This window comes from Sciurus vulgaris (assembly GCF_902686455.1).
Source record: "Sciurus vulgaris genome assembly, chromosome: 6".
NCBI lineage: Eukaryota > Metazoa > Chordata > Mammalia > Rodentia > Sciuridae > Sciurus > Sciurus vulgaris.
The window spans coordinates 77,775,149-77,792,757 of NC_136466.1; the positions used below are offsets into that span (position 1 = coordinate 77,775,149).

Here is a 17,609-nt window from a genome sequence, read left to right on the forward strand (position 1 = left end):
TCAGTGAAAGAAATTTGAATCTTATCAGTTGGAAAGTGCTAAATCAACAAATAAAGGAGATGAAGTCCACCAGAATGGCTTATCTTTTTCTATTGTCTTACATCAATGTATGCTGTAAATGTGTGTACATGTGACTTAATTGATTACTGCTAGCTCCTTGAAGGCAAAAATTGTGACCTGCACATCTCTATACCCCCAAGCAGCAAGCAGTATAATTTGTATACAGTAAAACCTCAAAAAGCATTTGTTGATTTTAATCTCATACAAAAAATAATAACATGAAGCTGCTGAATAAACCTTCAAAAAATTATTTCCTTAAAGCTTTTCATTTTAAAATTTAAATGTCCAACCCTTTGGGGACAGGTATTCACTTCTTAACACTTGTCAACTTGAATATTTTTTTTAAACTTAAATATTCAGCTAACTGGAACAAAAAACACAGGATAGAAGATCCATTCTTGGGGCTAGCCAGAAGGTTTAGGAGATGACCACAAACTGAAGGAAGAAGAACACACGGATCTGACATATCCATTGTGCTGGGTAATAACAAAACTCATGAAGCAGAAGCTTAACTAGGGTAGAAAATATTTTGAATCATTTTCAAAGGAATTTTATGATAAATAGGAACGTATCTTACAGAGCTTTTATCATCTCTTCTTGCATCTTTTGTAAGGAATCCAGAAGCAGAGGAAGTGTGGTGTCATAATACTGAGTCTGATGAAGCTGTGCCCCTTTCAATGCTAATACATACTGATTATGCAACATATGAAGTTTCATTGTAGCTTTATCATAACGTTCCTTGGCCTTTTCTGTCTCCTTCCCTGAAATAAACAGCAAAGAAAGTCAGCAAGAAGATAAGGAATTTTTTTCTTCACTCTGTACCATCTGAATTACTACTATTTTATTTCACACATTTTATGAATAATCAACTAAAGATTTTTGATTATATAATATGTGTTAAGCTTTATGCAACGTACTATTTATGTGCCAGTATTTAGCAAACAGGTTGCTATGAAGGGTACATGCTGTACACTAAATGTATGGTAAATCAAAGTATATGTATAACACAAAAAATACTGAAACAAGATCCTCTCACCGTAAAGGAGCTTAAACCAAACCAGAACAGCACTGCACATGAAATTGTACAACCAAGAAATCAAAAATGGTTGTAAATAATGTTAAATTTTGAGGTATATATTTGAGATATTATTATAGACAAGGTTAGTCAGAGAAGGCTTTGGGGAGAAAACAGACCTTAAAAGATATGGCATGTATGGAAAAGTATAAGACATAAACAAGTAACTTGTCCCTTTCAATGAATATTATTAACTGAACACTACTAGAAACTATGCTAAACATTTGAAATTCAGTTTTTAAAAACAGGGTCCTTGACATAGAGCCTAGTAAACTGGAATAGCAATAAATGGGGGGGTGGGGAAGCAATCATTGCTTCTCCACCACATGGGCTGTGACCCTGGCATGATCTTGGAACTGGTAACCAGGTAAGCAATGGCAGGGCTGTACTTGGCACAGAACAAGCCAAGATTTCTCTGAAGACCAGGACAGCCAATTCCTCCACATGAGGAGAAACCACTGCTATTGAAACCAGAGTGCTGAGCCAGTGCAGATTGTGGCCAGGACCTGAACTGGTCTTTATTCCAGATACCCTTGCTTGGGGATTTGCAGTGTCATTGCTTCATGTATGAACCCCCTCCCACTGTCTTGCTAGGTTGCTGAGACTGTCCTTGAACTTACCATCCTCCTGCCTCAGCCTCCTTTGTTGTTGGAATTACAGACCTGTGCCACCATGACAGGCTCACAACATGCTTTGAAATTTTCACAAGGACACAGCCTAGCAGAAAGCTGTAGCTCTCGCATGTGGCCAACTGCTAACCCACAGCCTTGATGAGAGCACCCCTGTGTGCCTTCCAGGTTCAGTTCTAGTAGCCGTCAGTCAGTGTCCTTTCAAAGATCACCAGAAACCTACATATCAGCAATGGTGTGCTGCCAAGAACAAGTGCTTGCTATGCAGCAACCATATCACCTAGTCATCAACATCTGGATAGAAGTGGTAATACCTTCTATGAGGATATCCAGTACACACTGATACCTGTGGCTGAAGCACCCATCTCACAGCTCTGTCTTCTTTGACCCCATCCCCAACCACATCCACAGTGTGGAAATGAAGCAGGGCCTTACACTGCTACACTGTGCAGCTGGGAGTGAATTTCTCACTTTGTGCCTTCCTTACCTCATGAAGTACCAAGCCATGTCCCTGCAAAATGCCCACACATGGACCAAGTTGAGCTGGTCCATCATCGTACCTAACAATGGCTTCTGGGAGCAGATCATCCACTACAAGTTCCAGGTGTTTGACAAGAACACTGCACACATAATATCTCCCCAATGGGAGTGATTCCTTACATCTATGAGAGAAGGAGGTCCATTTGATGATTGCACTGTGAATCATTCCCCAACTCCCTGCTTTAGGGTAAGGGTATAGACCTGTTGTTGATCCTATACCAGGATACAAATTGGAACAATCTACCTTCATTGATACTGTGAATACACCAAAATGATGCCTATTATAAGGGCAAGAAAATAAGAGCTGCTACAGCTTTCAACTTTGCAATCTATATCTTTAAAGATTAAACTCATTAACTGTTAGATGGTGAAGATAAGTTTTCTACCCTATGACTAGCAGACTATAGCTGCTAACCAGAGCATGAATTAAGGCAGATGGCACCATGGACAAATAGACCAGTGCCCTAATGCCAGTGACAGGTCCATAATCCTGCTGCCCTTCCCCGGATTAACCTACTCAGAATGAGTCTGCTACAATTCCACTTTCTTCCTTCAAATCCAAAGTCAGAGCCTTAAGAATTATGGCAGCAACTAAACTTTTCACATTAAGTTCCAACCTACCAGATAAGTGACCTTCAAGCAATGCTCTAGGAATCCTAGGGACCCCAAGCAACCTCATGGCCACCTTCAACACAGTAGCCCCACTCTGGTTTTCTAGATCAGATTTACAAAGACAGTTTTCAAATAAAGCATTCTACTATATTTAAAAAAAAAAAAAGAATAAGCAATGTTACATAGGCAAGTAAAGACAAGAGTGTTGAGGAGTTGAGGAAAGATGGGAAATATGTCTAATGTCTAGGACCACTCTAGGTGATAAATGACTTGAAAATCAAGCATAGAAATTGAAGCTTGAATTGGAAGAACTCTGGGAGACACCAAAACAGGAGTTAAAGCTTTTTGTGGTTCTGTAAAATAATTTACAAAATATTATAGATTGCCAACATAAGTGAATGAATAGGTGAATAAATAAAACTTTTTATTTGCTCGTTTTAGATATACATAATAGTAGAGTGTATTTTGACATATTTTACATACATGGAGTTTAACTTATTCTAATCAGGATCCCATTCTTGTGGTTGCACATGATGTGGAGTTTCACTGCCACGTGTTCATATGTGAATATAGGAAAAATAAAACTTTTAAGCAGATCCTGAACTTTGGGGGCAATTCAAATAAATATTTATCAACTCAGCTTAAGAAATTTTTTAAAATATATTTATTAATTTATGTCATTCCCAAGGAAGTTCTGCAAATTAATCCTGACTCCAGAAATAGATCTTAAAGATTTTTGACATATATATATGTATGAAAAAAATTATATTTATATGTATCTCTACTACCAACAGATTCTAATGTTCCCAAGTCCTGTAACCACCACTGACTCCTCCCAGGGAGATGCACCTAATTATTTTTCAGAGTACAATTCTTTAGTCATAGCCCATTATTAGGTGGCTCCTCCACACAGAGATTTTAACAACTGTCCAATTATTTCACAAACTGCTGCCACAGATGATCTATATTACTTTAAAACATTAAGAACTTCTCAATGAGAAAATAATTTTTTCATCAGAGTGTCTTTCCTAACTTCTTTCACTTCTGAGTGGAAACAGATTGTACTAGAAGTAGCAGGAGCAGAACAAGTATTTTAATTCAGTTTGAACCTGAAGAAACTCAGAAAAAAAAAAAAAAAAGAAAAACTTAAACTACTTAAAGAAGTGGTTTTTCATATTTTTTACTACAACCCATAGGAAGAACCTTTTATGTCATGAATCAGTATAATAATCATACATATTTAAATACATATCTTAAATATCAATAATTCTCCTCATGTTGAGGTATTCCCAATGATTTTTTTAAAAAATTCTATTCTATTTGACTTTCTAAGAATGTTCATCAGAACCTAGTAAATTACTTTGCCTCAGTTAACATAGATCCCCAGAAAATTTTTAACTCATTCTGTATGTACTTGGGATAATCTTAACTTAGCAATTAGTAAATCACTTCATTAATACTAGTCATGAACAATTTTTAATATTCTGAGGAACATCATTCCACATGCTGTTACTATAATAATTTTTCACAGAATACAGTTACTTAGCATTATTCTTGCAGAAATACATTTCATATGTCCCCAAGAGTTTATGGCAATTGACACATCTATAGCCAGTCCTAAAGCCTTCCTCTAAAAATGACCACCCCTGTTTCTCCCCACCTACAAAAGACAGGAGGAAACTCCTATATGAAGCTGACACCCAGGATCAAAGATGCATACCAGATCATACAGGAAACCAACTCAGCTAGAAGCTAAGTGACATTAATGCCTGAACAAGAGTGGAAAGTTCACTACCTCCTGGTACAGAGGGCTGTCAGAACAACCATGTTACTGCCCTTTCTTTAGACCATTTCAAGGTTTTTGATGTTTTTGTCTTTTGCTTTGATTCACCATTTTTAAAGCTCGTTTGTTTCTGTTACTTGAAGTTAAACAAATTCACCTGCCAATAGACAGTTCAAAAGATCATGTACAATTATCCAGATAAATTAGTTACAAGTAATAAAGATGTTTTCTACAGTCTACATGTTTAAAATAAGAAAATAAAGCAAACAGTTTCCAAGCAAGAGTAGTTGAGTATTGTATTCTAATTTGTTGTTATTGGCAGTTCAAAAGGCATAACTAATGAATTCAATGAATTCCATATTTAATGTCAGATTTTTAAACACTACTACTTTTTTATATAATTAATTCCTTAAATTTTTAGTCTAACTTCAGGAGTCATACTCTCTACACAAACATTTTCATGGAGACATTGAAACCATTTAAACCACCCATCTGTCTTCCTATTTGCCCGGATTTTTAAACTGCAAACTACCCATCTGTCTTTCGATCTAGCACAAAATGATTCACAAAATAAACATCACTCAACTCACAAAGATTTTATAATACAAAATAATATTGGAAAGTTAAGAATTTCTTGGATGCTTTTTTTCTTTATTAGGTACAGTGTCTGACACAATTGGAAGAAGAGTAATGTAGCCAAAATCTAATTATAATAAGTTGATCAATGGTTATTAACAAAAAGAATTAAATGCCTTTACAAACATCCAATGCAAAATTCATTACATTAAAATAATAATAAATTCTTCAAAAAAATCTTGATGTTTAATACTGAATTTGAGGTTGTGTATTAGTAGGCTTTGGGGGAGAAAGGATATTCTACCACTCACACACAGTTCTACATTTTGTTGTGAGGTATGCTTGTAGTGTGTACACTACCCATCTATTTATATCTTCCTCCTTCCCTTGTAGGTATAAGTTTAAAAAACATGTCTACTTGCCATGATTTGGAAAAAGATTCAACTGTACTTTTTCCTAATTTGTTTTAAAATAAACATTTAAGATCTGACAGAGGCTATACAAATAAATCCCAAAATGTTAATAGCATATGAAAACTACAGTTACAAATAAATTTTTTAGTTCCTTTCACTTAACAAAATTATTGCAAAAACCATCTAGCACAATTCTTCCCCTATATCAATTTATTTCAGAATATCTCAGATCATTCACATACTTTCTGAACTTTTAATTTTTTAATGTGAAATATTACAGGTAGTGTAAGGTGCATAGAGTGAACAAATTCTTATTGACAAAGAATCTCAGTTGCTATTTGCTTATACTTAGGTGATGAGAGGCAATAAAACAGGGCATGGAATTGTTCTGTGTCAATTAACAGGGAGGAAAACATCCAATTTTTCCTCCTCCACATAATGAAATTCTCAAAGAGATTGAATTATAATCTTTTGCCACCACTTGTTGACAAATCTGTTCAAGTTTTGTAATAACAGTGTGTGTATACAACATGTCATGCCATAAACATTATTATGAAGCTAGTAAAACTCAATTATGTAAGTCTGACATTTACAAGAGAAAGGCTAGACTACACATTAAGTTAGTCTAGGAAGTAAAGAATTTTTTATTATAAACTTCTGTCTACCCTTTGCTGAATGTCATAGTAGAAAGTCTCCTGACAATAAATAAGAAGTGATTAATGTCTAAAAAGAAAGTGATTATTTTCTACTTTTTCTACAAGTATAATCTCCTTTAATTTGGGTAACTAAATATTTTTCCATCTTACATATTTATTTTCAAACATTCTTCCTCAACTTTAAATGTTTTACTTTGCTATCCTAGATACACTGAGTACTAAAAAGATGAACAAGAATTCATCTTAATGTCTTAATTACTTAGACCAAATGTACAAATATGTCTTTTCACATTCAAATCAAATTCAAGTGTGATAAGTAGAAACAATGAAAGGGTTATCTATGTTATGCAATTCTAACAAGAACAACATTAAGAAGCCACTTTAGTCTTAACTTCTTTGATTAGCTGTGCAACCTCAAATGAGTCCTGACATCTAATTTTTAAACTTGGGAGTAAAATTATATGTATTTCCTAACTCATTCAGTTGAGATGAAGATCAAATAGCCAAACACTGTCAAAATTCAGTTAATAGCAAAGGCTAAACAAAGCACAGAATTTGGAGATCGAAAAAAATTTTTGATTGTATCATCTTATAAAGTTCGAAAAAATGGTTATATCTATACTTTGCTACATTTAATAAGTTTCCTGAGATAAGAAAATTTGTTACATTAATAAAGAAATGTTTATTGCATTTATTATAGGTTTTAAACTGCTCTTAGAACCAACATAATTCTATCTTATAAAATTCACAATGAAATAGCTTTAAAGAGCAAGCTCTCCAATGCAATGTAATAGCATTTCCTTGCATATAGAAATTGCTAGATTAGATTGATCCATAGTTTTTCAATTACCTGTTAACTGAATGATATACCATGTCAAAATCTATATTTTATAATGCAACAAGCTGTGAAAGGGAGCAGCATAATTCTGAAGCTCCTATATCACATCCAAAAATATAACAAAGAAACACACACACACACACACACACACACACGCACACACACACCATCAACATAACTAAAAGGCAGAAAAAGTTCAGATTTTAAATTATCTATGAGAAGAAAAATAAATTCCAAATCTCTACAAATTATTTCTCATGCTTTCACTTTAAGCATTCATGAAGACCAAGGGTCATTTTGTGGGGTAGGGAGAGTGGGAGAAGGAAAGGAAAAGGAAAAGGAAAAGGAAAAGGAAAGGGAAAGAGAAAGGGAAAGAAAAAGGAAAAGGAAGAATAAAGAGAGAGAGAGAGGGAGGGAGGGAAGGAAGGAGGAAACAAAAGGAGAGAAAGAATGGGAGGGAGAGGGAAAGAAGGAAGATGGAAGGGAGGGAAGGAGGGAGACTAAATAAAGAGAACTGATAGCAGCATGATTGATACTAATCTAAAACCATTATGAAAAAAAGAAGATCCACCAAGTGTAGTGGCACACGCCTGCAATCCCAGCAGCTGGAGAGGCTGAGGCAGGAGGATCCCAAGTTCAGAGCCAGCCTCAGCAACTCAGTCTCTAAATAAAATACAAAATAGGGCTGGGAATGTGGCTCAGTGGTCGAGTGCCCCTCAGTTCAATCTCCATTACCCACACCCAAAAAAAGAAGATCCACTTACATGTGAAAACACTTCAAAAATAGCACTTACAGCAGGAAAAGTACTTGAAACTGCATGTAAAAGGCAAAGGAAGCAATTTAGAAAATTAATGCTTCAGAGGGAGAAATGGTTAAAAGAAAGAAAAGTTGGAAACTGGGAAGGAAGCAAAAGCAAGAATGATGGAAATTTGGAGATCCTGAGGGGAAAAAAGAAAACAATGAAACTAAAAAATAAATAAATAAAAGAACAAGTAAATCCTTGTCAAAAGCCATCATCAGTATAATATTTTACCCTTCTTGCTAGCTAGTAAATTAGACTGCCATAGTTTCATGGAAGTCAGCAGTAGACACAAGAGCCATGAAAAGACAAACAACAGTATATTTCTCACAGCAAATCAATTAAAAGAAAAAAAGTCAAAAGACAACTGACAACCTAGTCAAAAATATTTGCACCACACATTAATAGATGAAGGGCTAATAATTCTAATATATAAAGGAGTGTTAAAATTTTAAAAAATGAAAGACCAAAAATTCAATAGGGAAAAATGGGCCAAAGGCAATTCATACATACACATACACACACACATACACACACACACACACACACACACACACAAAACATATATTTTTTTTAAATGGCTTTTAAACACATGAAAAAATGATGAACCTTACTCCCTTATTCATAGTAAAAGAAATGCAACTTAAAACTATAGTGAGATATTATTTCTCATCTACCAAACTAGCAAACACTATTGGTAAAGCAAATACAGATTCACCGGAGAAACAAATACAATTGCCCATTTTTGATGGGAATGCAAATTAGTATAAGTCTCATAGAAGGAAATTTGGGAATATCTAACATAACTTCATAAGTATTTATCTTTGAACTCAGCCATCACACATCTAGCAATTTATGCGCACGATATTTTTCCAGACATTCACACACACACACACACACACAAATACCACATGTATAAAGTTATTCATGGTAGCACTAAATATACAGATAGTCCTTCTACTATAATTAATCTTACAGATTTTCAGTTTTATAACAGTGTGGAAGCAAAATACATTCAGAAAAAACTGTACTTTGATTTTGAGTCCTGATCTTTTCCAGGGCTAGCAAAATGTGATATGACAACTATCTCCTGATGCTGGGAAGCAGAAGCTAACTACAGTTCTCAGTCAGCCACTTCATCAATTATAAGGATAAATAATGGACACTCTACGAGGTCCTGTGTTGCTAAGCTACAATGTTTGTAGGTTAGGTGTATTAAAAAACATGAATGATCTCAATATTTTCAATTTATGAGGAGCCTTATCAAGACATAATCCTCTCAAGAGCTGAGAAGCATTTGTATCTAGAAAAATTAGAAATAAGCTGAAAGTCTATACACAGCAGCATGCTTGAATAAACTTAACAGTGAAATGCTACGCAGCTGTAAAAAGAATGAAAAGCTGTGTGCAGAAGTACTCTGATTTTTTGGGATACATTGTTAAACAGAAAAGCAAAGTAAAAGAGAATATCAAAGTATGGTAATTTGCTTATGAATGAGAGGGAAATAATTAAGATAGAGTTCTCTAAGCATATATCTTTGTACAGTTCTCACTTTAGAAACCATTAAAGTTTCACTCCAAAATAAACAAAATCAACAAGGAAAAGAAAGGGGGGGACTTTAAAATGGGATACAACAGAAGCAAAAGAACAAAACTATTTCCAGTGGAAAACAACCACAATAAAAGGAAGAGGGGGGAAAAGAACTAACCTATGTTCTTACAAAATTATAATTTTCTAATTCCATCGTATTTTTTTCATTTATTAGTTTATTTTTAATACAAGGAAGGGCTTTATGAAGCTCTTTGGAAAATAATACTTGACTACAAAAGAAAACCAAATGCACAAAGAGCCCTAAGAAAATACCAAACTAAATTTATAAATCTCACTTTCAGAAGCATGAATTAGCAGTACTGAAATTATTTCCTGTGTATTCTAGCATTGAGTCAATAAGCCAATACATTGTGAATAATAGGTGCTAAGTTTCTCACTGTCTGAGAAGGATATTGCAAGTATATAAAAAAGAACAGATGGCATGAACTTTATGATTTTGGATTGGAATTAGAAATATCAATGTAAACTCTTCAGTTTTAATATAGATAAATCAATAGATACAGAAGAAGGCACAGAAATACATGAATGCACATTTATTTACTTCCTAACTCAGTCCATTGAGAAAACCTACAACAATGAGCACATCCAGGCCCTCAGATACTCTTCTAAATACCATTTTCCACTGAAAGGAAGTAGGATTCCTTAGAAAAATGGAGTATGAAAAGCATAAGATAAACCAGAAAATAAGTATTCAATAAATTACCAAAGTTGGACGTGAGGTCAATGAAAACCAACAATATATATTCAGCAGATGTCATTAAATGCAAACATATACAAAACAAGTTATGCATTCACTGACTGTAGAAAATATGGTCTTATAGAACTAAACCTTTCATGTTCCCTAGGAGCAGTGGTTCAGTATTTACTAATTCAGCATTCACAGTGACTTCATAGAAATAAGTACCCTGAATAATAAGAATCTTCTGTCTATCCAGAATTTGACTACTTTTTCACCACTTCAGCTTCCACCTAGGTCCAACCTAGCATGACCTCATCTGCCTGGATTACTGCAATAGCCTGGAAATAACTGGTATGGTTCCTTTCATTCCTCCCCCATCCTTTAAACTACTTTCAATAAGGCTACCAGACTAATTTTATTAAAATGTTAAATTAGTTCATGTCACTACTCTGCTCAAAACCCTCCAATGGCTTCCCATCTTAGAGTAGAAGCCTAAGTATCTGTACTACCAAGCGTCTACATTATATGTGCCTCTCCTGCCATCTACCATCATTCTTCTCCAACTTCATCTCATTCCTCCACACCACTTCCCTTAACAGTCAACTCAGTTTCAGACACGTTTCCCTATACTTAAAAGTACCCTTTTGTAAAAAAAATATTTTTTTAGTTGTTGATGGGCCTTTATTATATTTACTTATATGCAGTGCTGAGAATCAAACCAGTGCTCACATACTAGGCAAGCACTCTACCACTGAGCCACAACCCCAGCTCCTGGAGTACTCGTTGTCCCAAATAATCACCTGGTACACTCCCTCACTTTCTCTACTCTTCATTTAAATGACTCTTTCTCCTAGAGGCTTACCTGAACATGCTCCAACACCCTAATCACCTATCTTGTTTCATTTTTCTCCATCATACTTATCATTTTATACCATGTTTCATCTATTTGCTTTATAAACTATCTTCTGCTCTGAAATGTAAGCCTTATGGAAACAGGGATTTCTGTTTGTTTTATTATCTATATTCTCACTGGTTAAAAAATAGTGCTTAGCACATAACACTAACTCAATAAATAGTTCTTAAATGTATAAATCGAAAAGTTCTTATTTGAAAAACAAGTTAGATCTTTTCTCTTGCTTTTCTCTCCCTGACTCACTTTCTCCTCCTGGCTCTTCCACTCTCTCTAGCACGCACCCTTTCTCTTTCCTTTTCTCTTTTCCTTTTCTCTTTTCCTTTTTCTCTTTTCCTCTCATTTTCTCTCTTACCCTGCAGGGAGACACTCTGTTTGCTTAATAAACTCCCTTATGTGGAAAAAAAAAAAAAGAAAGAAAGAAAGAAAAGAAAAACAAATTAAATTTAAATAATTTTTAAATTAGGTTATAGAAAGATTATAATTTTTCATCTAGTATTTAGATCATGTTGCTTGTATTATCAATATTACTTTCTGATATCATTTTTCTAGTAACAAAGTCCAAAACTAATATTTCAAAGTTCCTACAAATATAGGGAAAAAAAGCCAAAAGACATAATTTAATATCTTCCATATGAAACTTAGATTTGTTTATTCAACAAAACTTAAGCAAAGCAGAGACAAATCAAAATATTGTGCTTTTGCTGTATTTTTAGAAGTTTATATAAAGAATATAAGTAGATCATGTAGCATATGCCATTCCACATAATATTTCAGCATCTAATGAGACTATTTTAACTGTCACTCCAATTTATGCACAGCTTTAACCCAGTGCAAATTAGATTAATAACTGAGAGTGCCATTACTTTTAATAACCTTGCAAAGTTTCTATCATATTAAGCTCCCTGCAGTGAAAAGCATTCATGCCATAAGTTAGCTGCTAATATATCATATATTAATGACTAGATAAAAAAAAAGAAAACCTCTCACAGGTCCCTTCAATAGAACTACTGATTGACAACAATATCTTGAACTTGATTTTGACCTTTAGTAACTACTACATCCAAAATGCAGTTCTTCCATATGTTGAATGACAAAAATACATCTGAATTCTGGAATATTCTCTAGAAGACCTCCATTCACTACCCATACACGATTCTGATATTTAAGTGATTGTATAAGGACACTTACTATTCTTGATGAACTCGAATTTTTAAAAGTCAACTAAGAGAGTCTTTAAAAAGTCTCATTCATTTTTTAAATTTTGGATTTATTTAAGCATAAATTTAACCATCTGTCTCAAGGCTGGACTCATTTCAAAGTGTTTTTCATAATTAAAGTACTCTAAAGAGGCAATTCAAAGGATCTAACCAATTTTAACTGACTATAAAATAACACAAACCTATTCATAATGCATGAAGAGTCAATTTAAGAAAATCTATTTCTCAATTACAGAAAAATTTACTTTTGAATGAAATTTAAAGCTACTTCTCACAGTTTAGCAGTAGGTACCTCTTACTCTGCTAAGGTAAAGACCTGTATATTATTTACAATCTCTTAGAACTCTTTTTTTGTTTCTCATACAGAAAGAATGATTAGAAAGAGCATTTGTTTCCCCATTCTTGTTATAAAAGAGGGTGAGGAGAGTTCCTTTCAAGTTTCTCTAAATTGATTGTCATGAGCATGTGTAATGCGATTTCATGGATTTTTTGGTTTTAATCTGATGTGTGATAAAAAACAGCATTCAGATTTGTACTCATGCAATAGAAGGCCTCAAATATATCGTGGATATTTTAAGGCTCAGTTCAATAAAAAAAACTTAGTGTATGTAAACAACTTAAAAGGAAAATTATATTCAGATCCACTTGATTCAACATTACAAGATTTTATAAAATTTGCACATACTACATTTGCTCTTAAAGTTTTTTCACTTTGGAAAAACATAATACATGGCAAATACACTAGTACCTGCATATAGGAACACAGGTAAAGATAATAGATACTTTTTTTACAACATGAACAAGTAGGGGAAATAGTAGGCCACAAATATTTCAAAATGAATAAATTCATACAACTCACAAAATGAATGAGTAAAGAAAATAAAGTGCACTGAGTCTAAAACTTAGGTTAATGTGTTTTTGTTTTTCATTTTTGCCAATGAAGTTTTATTTAATTCATTTCCTTCATGGGAAGAAATAAGACTAACAAGACCATAAATATTAAAGTCAGACAGACTTGGTTTCATCTAATTTTATTTTTTTACTTTCTCCATCCTGCAATTTAAAAGTTGTGTGTCGCAAGGCGTGGTGGTGTCCGCCCGTAATCCCAGCAGTTTAGGAGGCTGAGGCAGGAGGATCATGAGTTCAAAGCCAGCTTTGGCAAAAGCGAGGCACTAAACAACTCAGTAAGATCCTGCTTCTAAATAAAATACAAAACAGGGCTGCGAATGTGGCTCGCTGGACAAGTGCCCCTGAGGTCAATCCTTGGTACCCACCCTTCAAAATTGTGTGTCTATAGAAATTTCCAGGGTTGAGAGTGTAGCTTAGTGTTAGAGCACATGCCTAGCATGCCCAAGGCCCTAGGTTTGATCCCCAGTACCACCCCCCACCCAAAAAAAAAAAAACAACCAGTTAGAAATAAATTAAAAAGTACAAATTGGACCAAGTTGACAATATTGACTGACTTCAAAACATAAGAGAATACACAACTGAGTCAAATTAAAGTACAAATAAATGTTTAAAAAAATTATTCATAACAATAGTCTCAGATCACAGTGGAATTAAGTTAAAAATCAAATTTGAAATATCTCTAGAAAAATGTCAAAACATAGGGAACCAAACAACACACTTCTAAATAACCTATGAATCAAAGAAAAGTTCAGAAAGAAAACTAGTATGTATCTTGAACTGAAAATACAAGATTTAAAAATTTGTGAGTGCTAGGGATGTACCTCAATGGAGCACTTGCCTAACATGCATAAGACCCTGGTTTTAATTCCTAACACTGAATAAAAGAAAGAAAAAACAGAGGGAGGAAGGGAAGAAAGAAAGGAAGGTAGGAAGGTAGGTAGGTAGGTGTAGTATATTGCTAAAATAGTACACATGGACACTTACAGCATAAAATGCCTGTACTATAAAAGACTGTTCTCAAATTCATTCATGACCTAAGCTTCCATATTAATAAAATTTAAATAGAAGTGCAAACCATACCGAAAGCAAGCCAAAGGAGAGAAATGATAAAGAACAGAGCATAAACCAATAAAATAGGAAGTCAAAAATTCAAAACAAAAAAAAAATTGATGAAGGCAAAAGATGATCTTTTAGATTAGAAAAATTGATAAACCTTTAGCCAAAATGATTAGAGTGGGAAAAAAAAGACACAAAATACCAGTATCAAGAATGAGATGGAAATATCAGTACAGATTCTATAAATACAAAAAGATAAATTAAGACTTTATGAACCACTTAACAGTAAATTCAATAATTTAAATGAAGTAGACAAATTCCTTGAAGGGCACAATCTACCAAACCTAAAGTAAAAGGATGTAAACTAAATCGTCCTATATTATTTAAAGAAATGGAATTTGGAATTGAAAACCTTTTCCCAAAAAAAGGACAAATAAAAACCCAGATCATATCACAAACAAATTCTACCAATATTTCACAAAGAACATCAACTCAATACAAATCTATCTAGAAAATTAAAGAGGAAGTACACATTCTGAGGCCAGGACTATCTTCTATGGGAATGAGACAAAGATATGACAAGAAACATAGATGAAAAATTATAAACACAAATTCGGCAAAACATATCTAACAATATAAGAAGTGATGTTACATCATGACAAAGGATATTTTATTCTAGGAATGAAAAATTATTAAAATATTTGAAATATGAAAATCAAAATAATTTGCCATGTTAAAGTACTAAAAATGAAATACATGTTAATTATGATGGATACTGAAAGAGCATTTGACAAAATTAACCATTCATTTTAAAGAAAGAATAGAAAAAATTTTTCAACCTGGTTTTTAAAAAACAATCTTTGAAAAACTATACCTAACTTCATACTTAATGGTAAAAGACTAAATTCTTTTCCCTAAGTTCAGTAACAATTAATAATAGTATTCAATATTATACTGAACATTCCAGTCAATTGGTCAAGAAAAAGAGAAAGGATGAAAAAAATAAATAAAATTTTATTCATAGACAACATAACTCTAATAGGTATAAAATCTTAAGGAATTCATAATGTATCAAGTATGAACAATCTAAACAAAATTAAAGAAATAATACCATTTGCAATAGCACTAAAAATAATTAGAAAGAATTTAAACAAAAGAAATGTAAGGCCTGCACACTAAAAACTATAAAACATTGCTGATGGAAATAAACTAAGATATAAATCTTACAAATAAAACAGTACATGTTCACAGAGCAGAATGCTTCAATTTTGTTAATAAGTCAATTCTCACCTATTTGATCTACAGATTCAATGTAATCCTTATTAAAACCCCAGCAGGCTACTTGGCAGAAATTCACAAGAGATCTAAACCTGCATATGGAAATGTAAAGGACCTAAATATCTAAAACAACTTTGAAAAAGAACAAAGTTGTGATACTAATACTACCTGATTTTAAAAAATTAGTAAAGTTATAATGCTATGGTCTAAATATTTATCTCCGAAACTCAATTTATTGAAATACTAATCCCATAATGCTATGGTATTAGGAGGTAAGATCTTTGGGGAAAATATTAGATCATAAGGGTAGAGCCCACAGGAATGGGATTAATAACCACATGTAATAGGAAAAAGAGGGTTCATTTGCCCCTTCCATCCTGCAGGGATACAGAAAAAGTAACACCTATGAACCAGAAAACAGATCAAATAACAAATCTACTGCACCCTCGATCTAAGATTCCTCAGCTTCCTAAGCTGTGAGATACAAATTTCTGTTACTTATAAGGTACCCAGTTTGTGTTATTTTGTTACAACAATCCAAACAGATTTAGACACATAATCAACAAGACAATGTGGTACTGACATAAAAATAAACAAATAGGTCAGTAGAACTGAGTCCAGAAATAGACTCACACATGTAAAGTCAGTTGACTTTTTCTGAGAATGAAGCCAAAGCAATTCAGTAGGGAAATGATAATCTTTTCAAAAATGGTGCTGTTGCTGGTATAACTTAATTGCATTTTTGTACTACATTTTATGAGTAGATCAAGAATCTCCTAGGAGTTAAAAACTGAAATAAGAGGGTTGGGGATATAGTTCAGTTGGTAGAGTCCTTGCCTCCCATGCACAAAGACCCTGGGTTCAATCCCCAGCACCATTAAAAAAAAAAAAAAAAAATGCAAGTGAAATAAGTACTTTTCACACACACACACACAAAACACAACACCAAGATAATATATACAAGAAAAAAATTAATGAACTAACTTTGTCAAAATGAAAAACACCATTAAAAAAAAAAATCAGATTCACACCAAAACTGTATGTTGGCAAAAAGATAGAAAGCCTAATTTTTAACAAAAGTTAAAAGAAGACATCCACATGAAGAAGAATAAAACTAGTCACCTGTCTCTTACCATACAGAACAGTCTACTTAAAATGGATCAAAGACCTAGGATTTAGACCAAAAAGTTCACAAATGCTAGAACAAAACATAGGATCATCACTCCAATATATAAGCACAAGTGACAACTTTCTCAATAGGACTCCTAAGATCAAGAAATAATTCCAATTTTGAATAAATGGAATAAAATCAAATTAAAAAGCTTCTGCACAGCAAAGAAAGAAACAAAAGCATGAAGAGAAAACCTACAGAATGGGCAAATATCTTTGTTAACTCTTGTCCTATGGAAGATTAATACCCGGAATATTCAAAGAACTCAAAAAACCTACCATCAATAATAATAATAATAATAATCCAATCAATAAATGTGCAAATTAACTAAATAGACACTTCTCAAAAGAAGAATACAAATAACCAACAAATAAATGAAATGCACCCATATTAAAATTCTTAAGTGTGTTAAATTATGGTTATGTTGGAAAATGTCATAGTTATTATGGAATATATACTTGGGTACTCAGGAAGAACTATTACAATGTTTACAATTTACTTCAAGAGGTTCAACAACAGTAAACATGATATTATATATAAGTATATGCATACATACATATATGATAGATGGAGAGAGATATAGGAAAAGCAAAACAGTGACAAAATTTTGGCAATTTGTGAATCTGCGTAAAAAATATGCATGTGTTCATTTTGTCACAATTTCAAACTTGCGGTGGGCCCAGTTTTTTTAATTGGGTAACTCTCCTTTTATGAAAAATTCAACTTCCAACTGCTTGAAGATAGGATCCACATCTTTTTCACTTTTACATCTCTTGTATTTATCAAATAAGAG

At 33.3% G+C, this 17,609-nt stretch overlaps 1 protein-coding gene and 1 pseudogene across 9 annotated transcripts in view; one reads left to right on the top strand and one right to left on the bottom strand.

The window, feature by feature from the left end:
* FER (FER tyrosine kinase) overlaps positions 1-17,609 on the bottom strand; it is a 513,195-nt gene that overhangs the window by 379,134 nt on the left and 116,452 nt on the right. For all 8 annotated transcript variants that reach the window (XR_013764376.1, XR_013764377.1, XM_079143515.1 and 5 more), the window contains one exon: positions 638-821. Coding sequence is in view for 6 of the 8 variants with exons in the window: in XM_079143515.1 (XP_078999641.1) it covers positions 638-821 (184 nt within the window). In the remaining 2 variants the exon portion in view is untranslated. The remainder of the gene's footprint in view (positions 1-637; positions 822-17,609) is intronic.
* On the top strand, positions 1,462-4,005 carry LOC306663439 (dual specificity protein phosphatase 18-like; annotated as a pseudogene). The gene is made up of 2 exons: positions 1,462-1,494; positions 1,948-4,005. The product of its transcript is annotated as a dual specificity protein phosphatase 18-like (transcript).